The sequence below is a fragment of the Malaclemys terrapin genome, chromosome 6, assembly GCF_027887155.1.
Source record: "Malaclemys terrapin pileata isolate rMalTer1 chromosome 6, rMalTer1.hap1, whole genome shotgun sequence".
Taxonomy (NCBI): domain Eukaryota; kingdom Metazoa; phylum Chordata; order Testudines; family Emydidae; genus Malaclemys; species Malaclemys terrapin.
In genome coordinates this window covers 54,377,361-54,392,224 of record NC_071510.1, presented here as the reverse complement: position 1 = coordinate 54,392,224, position 14,864 = coordinate 54,377,361, and the positions used below count along the sequence as shown (strand labels likewise).

The 14,864-nt window shown below is 37.8% G+C and overlaps 1 protein-coding gene across 1 annotated transcript in view; it reads left to right on the top strand.

Annotated features, from left to right (window-relative positions):
• Window positions 1-14,864, top strand: part of SLC12A2 (solute carrier family 12 member 2) — a 120,780-nt gene that overhangs the window by 102,512 nt on the left and 3,404 nt on the right. The window contains exons 19-26 of the mRNA XM_054031296.1: window positions 1,140-1,219; window positions 5,109-5,249; window positions 5,896-5,943; window positions 7,761-7,883; window positions 8,537-8,648; window positions 10,715-10,801; window positions 13,030-13,165; window positions 14,188-14,255. Coding sequence (XP_053887271.1) covers window positions 1,140-1,219; window positions 5,109-5,249; window positions 5,896-5,943; window positions 7,761-7,883; window positions 8,537-8,648; window positions 10,715-10,801; window positions 13,030-13,165; window positions 14,188-14,255 — 795 coding nt within the window. The remainder of the gene's footprint in view (window positions 1-1,139; window positions 1,220-5,108; window positions 5,250-5,895; window positions 5,944-7,760; window positions 7,884-8,536; window positions 8,649-10,714; window positions 10,802-13,029; window positions 13,166-14,187; window positions 14,256-14,864) is intronic.

Sequence of the window (14,864 nt, the reverse complement as noted above, 5' to 3'; positions counted from 1 at the left end):
TTTCATCAGTCTGATCCTGTAAAACACTGGAACAGTTGCTAGGTGGAATCTGATCTACATTTCTTTGCCTTTGAACTGCTCTGGGTCTGTGATGCTCTTTTTACCATCTTCATGATCTTTTTTGAGTTTAGGTTGCAACATGTCCACTTAATAATAATGATCTCAGCTAACATCTGTTCCTCTGCTAACTCTGACATCCCTCAGAGAAGATGCCCATCTCTTAAATATACATATGGTCTGTCTTGTTGACACTCGCATTGTCTGGTGATTTCCATGTGAGCTTGTGAATCCACTTGTGCTGGAAGAATTTGCCTTCTATTTAGGGTGTTTGTGCAACAGAGATTCAAGAAGTGTTTGCCATTATTGGTTGGATGTCTTCCGATGCTGTGACACTTCATATACTAAGTATTAATGTCAAATAAAAACAAAATGTCCAATATGGGTAGGTTCCTCTGTTATTGGAACTTTGATTTGGACTCTCCTGACTTGTGTTCAGACTTGCAGCCTAACTTTTCATTAACAAAGTTTGTCCTTTTCATTTCCTTGCTTTTTTAAGGAGAGAATTTTTCCTGTAAGTTACACATAATGGAAACCAGAGTTAGCTAGAACTTGTCTTGAAGCCTGACTTCTTTATTATAAATGCTATAATTTGTAAAAATAGTTACCATTAAATTCCATACACACTGCATTCATTAATTGATACTGTGTATATTTTTGAAACTTCTTTCAGTGCCTATAGTTTTCAGAGGCCTCTCTGGAATTTTTAGTTGTCAAGTTAGGGGATCTCTTATAAAATATTTTGGGACTTCTGGTGAAAAGAATTTTCCTGTACTACTCAAAAGGATTAAATTTCCCACACACTCTTTCACCTTTCCCATGGAGCTTAGAATGGCTTGTTTGTATTTCATTTGATCACTGTTTGCAATACAGAAAGGAAGTGAAATTGAGACAGTTGCTGTCTATTACACTTCAGCATATGGTATTCAGTCTTTTGAAGTGGCTTAATAGTTTGGGACTTGAAATCTGTAAAGTACAATTTATGTACATGAAGCTTAATTCCAAGAGAAAAATCTCAATTGGGATTGTTGAGAAATAAAAATAGAACAAGACAAAAATGCAACTTTTTTACCCTTTTACAGTGATGCCTTTGACATTCAGTATGGTGTAGTTGTCATCCGCCTAAAGGAAGGTTTGGATATTTCTCACCTTCAGGGACAAGGTATGCTTTATTTTGCCTCCTAGAAAAGAGAAAATAGAACAGCCAAATTTTACACAGTTTTCTGGACATTAGTTCAATGAATAGTTAAGTATTCTATAAACTATTTGTTACGTCTACAAGTGAAGTATAGAGATTTAGTGTTTATAATTATTTCTAATATTTTGTCAACTTAAAAATACTTCTGTGAACCTTGTACAAAAGAAAACTAGGTGGAGTTAGGTATGACTTCTGTTACTGATGGGTTGCTTTTAATGATAAATGTTCTATATTTTGTATTGTAACTTTTTAGAAATCGCACTGCATACATTATTTTCTTCTCAGTTTGTAACCACCTACATACTTAAATTTCCCCAAGGATTTAATTTTTTACTAATACATGCTCAAACTCAAATGAGGCCAGAAAATCAATACTGCATATTAGAAAAGTATCTGCAGTCTAGAAAATTAAACTTGATTTAACAAAAGTTGCATGACCAAAGACATTTTGGATTCTTTCATGGCAATTTTTTTCCGTTCTAGTGATATAAAAAGCCTGGAGATGGTACATCTGCATTGGACAAATAAGGAACAATAAAGATAATACATTTGTAATACAAAAAATTAGTGGTGATTCAAAGGAAGTAGTTTATAGACTTAGTGTTTGTTTTTATTAAACATTATATTAAAAGAACATTATTAAGGTGGCAAAATCAAGCACTTAACTTAGTTTTTAATGACATCATCTAATATTATCCCAGGATTTCAATTTTAATTCAGGCATATATTGACTTTGTAACCTTAATTGTGTTATTTTAAGGTAGTTTTACTGTGTGTAATTTCCTAGGTTTAAACATTAAAAAAAGAAAATTGGGGGAAAAAAAGATATTTTATCATGTGATGTCATACTGATACCAAATGGGTCATCAGCAGAATTGGAACCTTTTAAATCCACCACAAAGACCTCTTCCACTTGAGCTAACTGAGTGACTAATAGCAGAAATAGGTTCATATTCTGTGTGGACCAGTATTAGAGGGGGGGATAAAATATTTTGCCAGAGGGTTTCCCAGATATTTGCTGATAGAAGACTGGTGAGACTCAGGATTCTTGGGTTCCATTCTGAGCTCTGTAGTGGAGTGTTCTCTAGTGACCACAGAGCTTCTGCCCATTCCCCCTGAGTGTGATCCCTTCTGGCCCATCCCCTCCAACCTGCCCTTGTCCTGTCTGTTCCCCACCCCAAGTTTAATAATCCAGTCCTTTACTCCTAAAATAGCCAGTCCAAGTTTTCACCCTCGGAGCTCCCAGTCTACTCCGCAAACACCCAGCTTATTGTCCCCAGTCTCCTTGCCTAGCCAGTCCTACTCCTAGATGAGGACAGATTAAAAGATTGGGATTTTCCAGCTTGGAAAAGAGATGACTGGGTGAGGGGAATATGATAGAGGTCTATAAAATCATGAATGGTATGGAGAAAGTTAATAAGGAAGTATTATTTACCCCTTCACACAACACATGAACCAGGGATCACCTTAATGAAATTAATAGGCAGCAGGTTTAAAACAAACTAAAGGAAGTACTTTACACAATGCAGAGTCAACCTTTGGAACTCATTGCCAAGGGATGTCATGAAGGCCAAAACTATAACTGGGTTAAAAAAAGAATTGGATAAGTTCATGGAGGCTAATTCCATCAATGGGTATTAGCCAAGATGTTCAGGGATGCAACACCAGGGTCTGGGTGTCCTTAGGCCTCTGACTGCCAGATGCTGGGACTGGACAACGGGATGGATGACTTGATTGCCATATTCTGTTCATTTTCTTTGAAGCATCTGTCATTGGCTGCTGTCGGATACTGGGCTAGATGGACTCTTGGTCTGACCCAGTATGGTCATTCTTATGTTCTGAATCTTCACTCTCACCACATGGATTCATCCAATCTCAGTCTTGCCCACGACCTAGTGGGTTCCAGTCTAAAGCAACCTAGAGCTGCAACTGTAGGGAAAATTCTTCTCATCCCTAGGCTGGAGCATGACCAGTGCAGATTAAATCTTCGTGGAATTTAGCTGCCATAATCTAAGAAGTATGCATTGTGCAAACAGATTTTTCAAAACTTGACCAAATTTGGGTGGATTTTCATAGAGGACAGCAAAAACAGATCCCTGACAAAAAGGCCACCCACTGCCAAACTTCAAGGCCACTCTAAAGCAGAGGGGCACTAGAGGTTTTCAAATAAAAGCTTGACAGAATTAACATGGGCAAAACAACCCATTTTTCCCCTAGCCACATTCTTTTGAAGTGGCTGACCCATTTTGGCTAAAACTTTCCCAAAAAATTCAGTTTGAGGTAGACAATTAACATCGAAAACTGTAGCCCAAACAATTAGAGTTTGGTAAAGTTATAAGGAAGGCTGTGGGTTTGTCACAAGAGTCACAGATTCCATGACCTCCATGACTTCTGCAGTGGCCAGTGTGCCTGGCTCAGGGGCAGCTCAGGTAGCCCTTGCGCTAGTCACACTGGCCGCTGCTGGGGCAGTCTCGGGTCACTGCGCCCCCCACACAGCAGCAGCAGAGTTTGGGTGTGTGAGGGGGTTGGAGCATGGGACTGGGCGAGGTGGGCTCTGGGTGGCGCTTACCTGGGGGCTCCCTGGAAGCGGTAACATCCCCCTCGCTCAGCTGCTAAGCGGAGGTGTTGCCAGGCAGGTCTGCGTGCTGCCTCCACCCAGAGTGCCAGGAACCTGGGAGCTGCGGGGACAGTGCCCTGGGCGGAAGCGGCGCGCAGAGCTGCCTGGCCACACCTCTGCCTGCCAGCCCAGCCAATCCCCCCTAGCATTTGCGGGGGTCCTAGGCAGCGTGCTGCCACCCGCGGCCCTCCCAAGCAGCCAGTCTGCCCTCCTCCAGCACCCATGGGTCCCCGGGCAGCCCCCCCCCCTTTTTATTCACTGATATTTTTAGTATAGGTCATGAACAGGTCACAGGCAGTGAATTTTTGTTTACTGCCCGTGACCTGTCTGTGATTTTATTAAAAATACCCGTTACTAAAACGTAGCTTTAGTTATAAGCAACTGAAGACTATGTCCTATAATGGGAAGTGTGAGGCACTCTTAATAATAGGCAGTTCTGCCACCCCTCACTAATATAATACCTCATGGCAGGGATCATATGTTCCTGACAGCTTTACTACTGGTCTCAGACTTAAGGCAGTCTCAACAGGTCAGCGCCATTGCTGACTTAACTGATAACTTCTGGCTGAGAAATCAGTTTTTGACTAGGTTTTTTAAAATTACTGTGCCTTTTTCTATTACAATCAATCAATAGTTAACTACCTCTGTTAGTGTCATATTCTGTTAAAAAAGGCCTTTGCTTGAGCTTGTCTGCTGAAAGGAGGTGTGTTCTTACTCACTAGTTTTTGGACAAGCCACCTTCAGCAAGCAACTTTATGGAAATGTAGTATTGTGACTCTTAATATTTTTGGAAAAATGCTCAGCTTGAGGTAGAAATTGATCATAGATTTTTAGGATCTATTTTATACCAAAGGCCTCAGGTTTCAGTTCCCTTCTCATAACAATTTGACATAACGTAAATATGAGGATTCAAACCCCTTATTTTCTCCAGGTCCATAGAGGTGAATTAGCTCTGTCTCCACAGAGTGACGTAGTTCAACGCCTATAGAATTTGAAAAGGTATAATCAGGGACTAAACTAAAATAATTCCTTACTTTTAGAGGTAGAATTTCTATGTATGTAGCATGTTGCTGCTGTTCATTAAGTTGTACAAAACAGTTGATTTTCTCCAGAGTGCTATAACTTATAATCTATTACATCATTAATTATCCATAAAACATAATTTTTGCAAGCTATAAGTATGTTTAATGGTGCAATCAGAAATTATATCAATATTAATCATTTATCGCTTCACAGAAGAATTACTGTCCTCTCAAGAGAAATCTCCAAGTTCAAAGGATGCTATAGTAAATGTGGACTATAGCAAAAAGACTGAGACAGATACATCCAAGGCTTTTTCTCCACCATCCAGTGAAAAAACTCCTGGTCTGCATAAAGGTAACTTTCTAGTGAGCTGTGAGATTGGACCATTCTTTTTACACAGTTGAATTACAATAGTTTTTTTTTTTCTCTTGGAGTTCCCGGGCATTTATGCTGTCTGCGTATTACTTGAGTAGTCACTTTGAAAGTGTAAGCAAAATTTTTAAAACCTTGATGCATAAAGTAAGGCTCAAAGATCTTAGGCACCTAAATAAAAAGCTTAGGTTATTTTTTGTAGAGGTAATGATAACTGTAGGCACTCAGCACTTGTTGAAAATTTGGCCAAATCTTTATACTCAAGCTTAACTTTAAGGCCACCAAGGTTAAGAAACGTTGGCCTTAAACTAGAACATTTAATTAAATGCACATTAAGAGAACATTTAAAAAATGATTCAAGACACCTTACATTTATATATGGAGGAAATGTTTTTCTTGTCTTTTTTTGAAGACAAACGCTATGGCTATGTGAAGTATTAACACATTTTAAAGAGCTAATCCTTATTGCAGGATATGTTGGACCTCATCCATGTTGTGATTATTTTCTCATGGTGTACTGCTTCATTTTATGTCTCATTTTCTGAATGTGTACACTACTTTTATCTTCATTAACACCACAAAGGATATTAACCTTTATTTTGTTTTTTTTTTTTTAAACATCTTCCAGAGGAGGAAGAAGATGGCAAGACTCCAACACAACCACTGTTGAAAAAAGGCAGGCATTTCCATCTTTTTGTTACAATCCATTTTTTCATACTGCTACCTTCAATTTTCTTTTTTTCTCACTTCTTTATGTATAGAGTATCAACCGTGAGGTGGTATCCTGGATTAGGAAATTCAGGGGTCAAACTGTGGTTGTAGAAAAAGGTGGTGGTACTCTAAGTCCTCCAACAAAATAAGCTTTCTTCACATGAGTTGGCAGAAACAGTGCACATACTACATGTGTATATGTTCAAAATATGATTGATTGCTTATGAGGTTTCCTGAACTTGGTTCTGCCTCAATGGGGTTTGAATGTGTCCATGAAGTCTGCTGGGTTCCTTGGTGGGGCTCACATGCCTCTCTGGGCTCCATTATTTGGGGTGGAGGGGAGGAATAAGTAGTTCTTTTCTGAAATGGTGCTCAGTCCTGGAGCCAAACTTCTAATTCATTCCTTTCTGTATAGATTTTAATAAAATCATCATTATAATATCTGAGACATCACTCAGTAAACTATGCAGCTCACTTGATGCATCCACAAGCAATGAAATGGTTAACAATGTTATACTTAGTTTATCACATTTGAGCATCTTAGTGAATACTTCAGTGAAATGAATGGGGCTATTCACACTTTTCAGAGTTATTGTTCTAGGCTCTCCACAGATTCGGGCAAACATTGCTTAATCAGTTAACCTCAAATATGAAGGGAGAATTTCTTCAGAATTATAATCGCTAGAGAACTTACCTCTTTTAAATGAAAGCAGAGATTGTGGAGCACAAGATGGTGGCTTGGGAGAAGTGCCAGTGTGCTGTACCATTGTGTACTGACCTAATTCAAGCTCTGTATAAATTCAGTCAATTGTAATTCACATCAGGAATATTTTTGTTTTTTTTGTAAAATCAAATTCATACCTTTTGGCTTAGAAGCTAAATACCAAATAAAGTGGCTGGCTGCTGTATCCAAATCTAAATTTGACTGAGAAGGAGGGTTTTGTTTTTGTTTTTTATCCATCCATTTCACTTCTGTGTCTGTTAGGTTTATTCAGAAAGTCATTTTAGTTTCTTTCTCAGTTATATCTATAGCTTCATTATCTAACTAAAAATGCCACCTTTTTAATTACAGCCACTAAATGTTTTGTAAAATTTTTCTAAGCCCTGGAACCTACAAAACCATCTTATTCTGTACATAAAATACTATATAAATATTCAGCATCAAAATGGACTCTGTTTACAATCTTAACTTCCTTAAGGCATTTAACTATATATTTCTTTTTTTAAAAATGGAAGAAATTAAAATAATACTTCAGAAGTTGTAGTTTTCTAAGATTTTTGTCTTGGTAAAAAAAACTTGACAATATTAAAGAACCTACAGATGTGTTTTGGTGAAACAGGAGCAGCAGGTCTTCTCTTCAGTATAAGAGATGTATGGAGCATCAACCGTACACCCACTGTTGCTCAGAAGTATGTTTTTTGATGTTTGGACCAGATTGATGTAGCTATAAGTGTAGAGAGAGAGAAGGTCTTGCAAACTGTGCTTATCCACCAAAGGTCTGCTTGTTGTTCCTGCTCAGTTTTTTATCTTTCAAAACAGCCAGTTTCATCAGCTGGTGAAGTCTGATAACTCTTTAAACTTATCTCTGTGTGCATTTTTACAAGTCCATTTAAGCAAATTATAAAGTCTGGAAATAAATATTTTTAAAGTTAGATTTTTTTTTAACAATGCAAATATTGGAAAACTTAGCAATTCTACAATGCTGAGTTTGAGATTGGGAAGATAAGCAACAGTTTTTTTTCTTAAAACTTTTACAAATTCTCTCTTTCTCAATTTGCTAGACTCGAAAGGCCCACGTGCTCCTTTAAACTTGGCTGACCAAAGACTTCTTGATTCTAGTTCTCAGTTTCAGAAGAAACAAGGCAAAAATACTATTGATGTCTGGTGGCTTTTTGATGATGGGGGTAAGATTATTTGTGATGATGATAAAAGCACTTGGCAATGGCCTATGTTTTAGTCATGAGTATTTTTAGTAAAAGTCATGGACTGTGCTCGGGAGGAGGGTTGGTGGGGCTTGGGCTGCCTCCCTACACAGCGGCAACCCCAGCTCCTAGCTCTGTGTGCTCCCTCCTCTCTGCCCCAAGCCCAGAACTGCAGCTCCCATTGGCTGAGAACTGCGGCCAATGGGAGCTACGGGGGCGGTGCCTGCAGGCAGTGGCAGCACCTGGAGCTAGGAGCTGATGGAGAGGAGTTGCTGTCGCCCTTCCTGGGAGCCCCCCCAAGGTAAGCACCACCGCACACTCCAGCCCTAAGGCGCCTCCCCCCCCCACACACACACACGAACTCCTGCTGCTGGGAGGCGGGGGGGGGGACAAGACTGCCTCAGCAGCGGCCAGTGCGTCTGGCCCACGGGCTGTTCAGGCGGCCCCCAGGCCACATGCACCGGCCTCTGCAGAAGTCACGGAGGTCATGGAATCTGTGATCTCTGTGACAAACATGAAGCCTTACTCATACCATATATAAATTGTGGATTTATGCTATTAAATAGAAAGATATAGAAAGATGACATTGCATATTAACTACTCAATGTATTTCTAAATATTATGGTCTAATGCAGGTTTGACATTGTTGATTCCTTATCTTCTGACAACCAAGAAAAAATGGAAAGACTGTAAGATCAGAGTGTTTATTGGTGGAAAAATAAACAGAATTGATCATGATAGGAGAGCGTAAGTTACCCTTTAAATTTTAAATGAAACATTTATGGTATTATGGAACTTTGTAATCATGCACAATAGATAAATGTTTTTCTTGTTTTCTTCTTTTCCTATTGCACTTGAATTGGGAGGTACCTGAATGCTAATTAACGTAGCACATGATCATGTTGTTTAAAATAACAAACAGCATTTGAAACATTTTAAGCTACTTTATGATTACATCTTTAAAGCTTAAAGAAAATTTTGCCTTTACTACTGTTGTTTTTTTTCCAATTTGGCAAATACTTTGTTTCTTGCTATGTTTTTAAAGGGAGCAGAAACTAATATGACCAACCACAACAGATTATAAATGTTCACTTGCATCCACAAAGCTAAGTCTAAGAACCATTATGATGATATGTTAACTACCCCACTTCTGCAAGGTTAGAATAGTCTGTTAGATTAGGGAAACACCTAGACACAAAACTGATAGGTGCCAGATAGCTCATCTAATAATGGTAAAGAAACAGGGACCCAAATTGGCAGCCCTAGCTCACCTTAGTAAGAAAAGCCACAGAATTGGGCCTTAAGTTAAGACAGGTCTACTGAGCCCTGAGATATTTACAATTTTTTCTCATCCTTTCCCTAAAAGGTAATACAGGACAGTCGAGGGTGATTACAGAAGAGTTTGACTATTTAGTTTAGGATGGGACATGCTTATTTTAAAAAAAAAAAGTGGTAAATTTTGCACCTGTACCGTACATATCCTTAAACAGAATGAGAGGGCATTCAAGAAACTGAAAGGTACGTTAGGGTCTTAAAGATCGCTCTTGTCAGAATTACGGTGGCACTGATGGCATATCTCAGTGTTTTCATCATAGATATCTGCAAGGCTGCTACCTGAAATTCTGTACACACTTTAACATATCACTAATCTCTTGATATGGCATTTAGATCTTCTGATTACTTTTGGAGGGCAGTTCACCAGTCTTTGCTTAAACTTTAACAAGTGGGAATAGAAAGAGACCACTTGGAGGAGGAGGAGGAGGAAGAAGAAGAAGAAAATTATTCTAGTAACTACAGCTCCTCAAGAGCCTCTGCATAATCACAATTCTCTCCCATCTTCTTCTTTTCCTTGGAGTTCTACTCTCATAGGACTCTTGGGTTTAGCAGAAGGCCTGAAGAGGTTGAGACTAGTTTTTTTTATAACCTCTGCTCCAAATATTTGGTGCCATGCAAAGGTTTTTTTGTGGCCCCAATGCGTACTATGTTCCAGACAGTTCCGGATGCTCAGGTACATCCTGGTATGATTATATAAAGGCAACTAGTTCTTAGAGAGCATTACTATAGAGTCTGTGTCTGTGTTTAGAGCAATTTATTTGTATTTTTTTAGAAGTTCCCCTAGTGTTGTGGGTTTTTTTGTTTGTTTTGTTTTTTTTCTTTCCTGAAAACCCTAACGCTTAAAGAAAATTAATGCTGCGTTTCTAGTGATTGGAATTAAAAGTTTGGAAAGTCTGTTGGTTCTGTTCTGTGAAAGAGCTATCTGGTTTACAAATAAGTTATGATATATGAACCTTTGGCATAACTAGAATGATTCCATTGTCCAAAAGTTGTGTTGGCTTAAGTACATAAAGCTGTGCTAAATCTCCTCCTGCATCCTCTGATGAAGCAGTATTTTTGTTTGAATTACTCTTAAACATCCGGAGACTGCATTTAATTTTTGTTGCAGGAAATACCAACTTCTGGTGATAAACAGATCACAAACTAAACATTTCTTTTGTGTTCAGGTGTCTTAATTTTTTATGGGCGGTTTTCAGTGAAGTGTTCAGTTTCTTAAAAACTTTAAATACCTTGTATTAAGCATACTTTTAAATGAGCCATCCAGACATTCCAGTGTCTAAACAGAGTATTTGTATGATTTTTGTTGAAACCCTTGCCCTGCCTCACTCTCTACTGTTTTTATCTTACCTGTGTAGTTCCAAATTAGATTGCTTTTTGAGTGAATGTCCATGTCTCTTTGTGCTGTAAAAACAGCCCTATAAAAATGTTAACTGACCAAATATATTATATAACATATATCTAAATTTTTTTAAATTTAGGATGGCTACTCTGCTCAGCAAATTTCGGATAGACTTCTCAGACATTATGGTACTTGGAGATATTAATACAAAGCCAAAGAAGGAAAAGTGAGTTGAAAATGTTCCAGAAAGACACATCATTTACTAGTTGCATTCTTAATTTTCTGTTGTAACATGAAAAGCAGTATTTAATTCTCTACATATCTATTTTGATAACTAAACTAGATGGTTACAAAGACATAAGCTTTCGGAGAACAGTGCAGGTGGTGAGCTCCTCGTGCCAAGAATTCAGTATTGGTTTAGAATCTCATAATTAGAGAGAGACTACAAAAGTGCTAGATTCGAATTTCAACAAAATGAGCAGTTAACTACAGTAATTCTCCCCTAATTGAAAGATGATGGAAACTAAGATAAAACTTGTGTATACTTATCTTATCCATACTCATATACATCTCTAAACCCAAAATAATGATTATATAGCCTGATCTTTAAATCAATTGTGTATCAGTGTTAATCAGCTCCGTGAATGCATGAGAAGATCCAAGCCCTGCTGAAATTTTCTTATCCAAAGAATCATTAAATATTTCTACTTCTCAAGCTTGAACAATTTGGCTGACTGCAGTTGATTCCTAATACTACTAGTGCCATTTTATGATGGAATGTCCTATAAGACCTAAGAGGTCGAAAGATTGAGCATCATCTTCCACCTGAAATCTTGTCCAGTATATAAAAGATATATATATATTGTCTTTGAAAATTCCTGTAGCAGAGTAATCTGAGCCAGTAGCTTTTCAACAAAGCCTGGCAGGTGCTGGAAATATTTGTCTAGAATTCCTAAAATGAGTTGTACATATTCATTATTTTGATGGATAAGTATTAATCATCAGAAACTTTTTGATTAAAATATTTATACTGAAACTACATATTGTAGATGAGCAAACTAAATAGCTTCCTAGATTATCACTAGTGTTTGTCTTTTAACTATCCTAATTGATATGACAGCTGTTGGGGGCAGGTAAAGCGTTTTGAGACACATGTATGTTATCTTCAGGGACTTACAGCAGAAATTGGCACAAAGTGATGCAGAATTTAACTCCAAAGGTGCCTAAAGTGCAGAGTCTTAAAATTCAGACAGTGGAGGAACTGCTCAACCATTTTGAAAATCAGGCTATAGAGCTTTCTATCTTTTTAGCTGTACAGTTAGGGACATTTTTGATCTCCGATAAATTTGATATGCACAGTAGGTATGAGCCTTGCTCTCATCTTGAGCAAATTCCCTAAATCTTCCCTGATGCAGGCATCTCTGCAGTATGACCCATCCATGATAAATATACTGGGCCAGGTCTTCTGCCCTATGAAATCCCATTTGTGCCTGTCCAGTAGCACAAAGTGGATTTAAAGTTACTGTAAATGAGCTGTTGGGAATTCCCACAGAAATCTCTGGATGGTGTACATCTGTCTATCACCTTTTCATAGCCCCATTAGGTAAGAATGGGCTTGGGGCAAGAGTGAGTGTCCAGAGTGTGCTGAGTTCAAGTAGCTTAGGTGTATTTATGATGCATGCTGCAGTGAAGTTTATAAATTGTGAAGTATCTACAGATAGCTGACTGCATGATTACAGAAGTGTATTTTTTATTGTTCTCATTTAATACTGGTGACCCATGGAGTTAGTTTCATTTCTTCACTCGGAGATCATGTGTTGTGTGATCTATGTGGAATAATAAAAATGTAAAATGTATTTATCCAAAACGTTTGTCATCAAAACTTAATTGAATTCCAATTTCTGACATATCTACTTGAGTTAAATTGATGGCTGTTTTTTACCCTTCTTCATTTCGCTGTATCGTTAAATTTCTAGAAGGATGATACTCTCCCTCTTGAAGCTTGTAATTCTCTTAATTTTTGTATTTTTTTTTTTAAACTTTTTTCTTACATTTCTAAATGGAGTTGAAGCCAGTGTGGCACTTTCTTCTCTGTTAATGATCGTCAGTCTAGATCGTTGTTAGAAAAAACAAATCAATTTTTATGTAACTTTTGAAATCTAAAAGACAGTTCCCACAGTATTAAGTTTAAGATAGTTAACATCTGATTAAAATATTAATATTCATAGGTGCTGTTTATTTATCTTCCACAAACGAGCAGGTTTCTAGTATCAAAACAAAGGAATGAGAATTCCAGTTGACATTACTTCTGGCAATTAACCACAAAATATACAAGAGTTGACTTATATTTAGGAATATTTTTCTGTTGCATGGAAAATCACAGTTGACACATACACTGAAAAGCGTAACAGTATCTATTTTTAATGTGAACATTGGTTAAAAAAATCCTTCTAGTATTGCAGCTTTTGAAGAAATGGTTGAGCCATTCAGACTTCATGAAGACGATAAAGAACAAGACATTGCAGATAAAATGAAAGAAGATGAGCCTTGGAGAATAACAGATAATGAACTTGAGCTTTACAAAACTAAGGTATCCCTTTATACCTTTTAATTATTAAGTTGACAGAGTGGTGATCCTACTGTCCCATGTACCCCATTTTAATGAGCTGATTTTTTTTTAAGCTTCTTTGCTCCATTACAAAGTGGGTGTGGTGTGAGTAAGTCAGGTAGGAAAAGGTTTGAAAAGTTCACTTGCTCACTCACTGTTGGACAGCAGGAAATGCTCCCGGGGGGACCTAAGTCATCAGTAACTGCAGAAATTAATTTAAAAGGGGTTTCTGGCCCCTATAATTAAAAAGATAACCTGTATGGGTATGTACCAATGCAGTGTTCTTTTCCTGAGTCTGCAACCAGCTTGATTGCTTCTGCAAATATAAACACAAGGAGACTAACAGCTGTTACGGTCTACTGCTGCTGCTCAGAAGCAGAGCAAATACAAGAATTAGGTAAACTTTTGCAGAAGCAGGTGCTGGAGCTGGGAGGAGAAGAAGAGGATGAGGACCCAAAATGGTGCCTTGAGAAAGGGGTAGATTAGTACAGGAGACTTGGATAGCGGGCACAGGCCTGCACAGCACTATTTAGAATACTGAGGGAGGGTAGAGTAGCGTAACCTCACAGCAGGAGGTTCTAGGATATAGATGTGTGTGGGGAATGGGGAAATGGGAAGGAATCTTCTCCCTTCCAGCAGCCAGAGGTCCGCCAGGATGAGGACTTCACTTTTATAAGTTGCTAGCTAGAAACTGACATGAGTGTTCAAGAACAGAACCTTGGAAGGAATCCAGCAACCTCTCTTGTTCTAAGCAGCTGAGGAGGTAAAAGTTTGGATAGAAGGGACATATGTTTACTTTATAAACCTGAGTGATTTATTAAAAGTTGGAGGAAAGGATGCACTATTTTAAACAACACAGCAATCCATTTTGACCTCCTTTTGCATATTTCTTGAATGAATGAGAATTGTACCTGATTCTGGATTGTTGAAATAATGAATAGATCTCCCTAACAAGTTTGGGTTGATTTTTTTTTTTTTTTTTTTTTTCCCCATTTTAATTACAGAGCTACCGCCAGATTAGGCTAAATGAATTGCTGAAAGAACATTCAAGCACAGCTAATGTAATTGTAATGTAAGTAACGGTTGACTGTTTTTTATAGGTTTTTTTTTTTTTTTTTTTTTTTTTTACTATTTTCACGGTGATACAGTAACTCTATTACTGTATCTGTTATATAGGTAATACAACTTATTTTGTGTATTCTCCTAGGTACAGTCTTTTAGAGTACAAGGTAGAATTACAGAGAGAATGCTTTGTAATTTGGCTTGTGACTCATACAGGCATTCTGCTGCTTGTATATTAACTGCTCTCCATCTCCTTCATATTGCTCTTTAAAAACAAAAATCTTCCATGAAGATTTACAGTTACCACATATCCCATTTGCCTATATTGTACCTGTCTCTACATATTCTTTTGTACTGTTGTCCCCACTTACAGTACATTTGGATTACAAACTCTTCAGTGTAGAAATTCTTTTTAATTTCACACATCCTGCTCTCTGTACAAAGCCATGTAAGGTTTCAGTTCTCTCTGAAGCAGTAAAAAGTTGAAACTTGAGCAATACAAGATTTAACTGGTTCCGGTGAGGCAAGAATTGAAGTATTCTGCCAATACTCTGGAGGGGCTGGTGGGCAGAGTAATTTGACTATAGACTGTTGCAGTCTGAAGCAAAAGCATTATCTT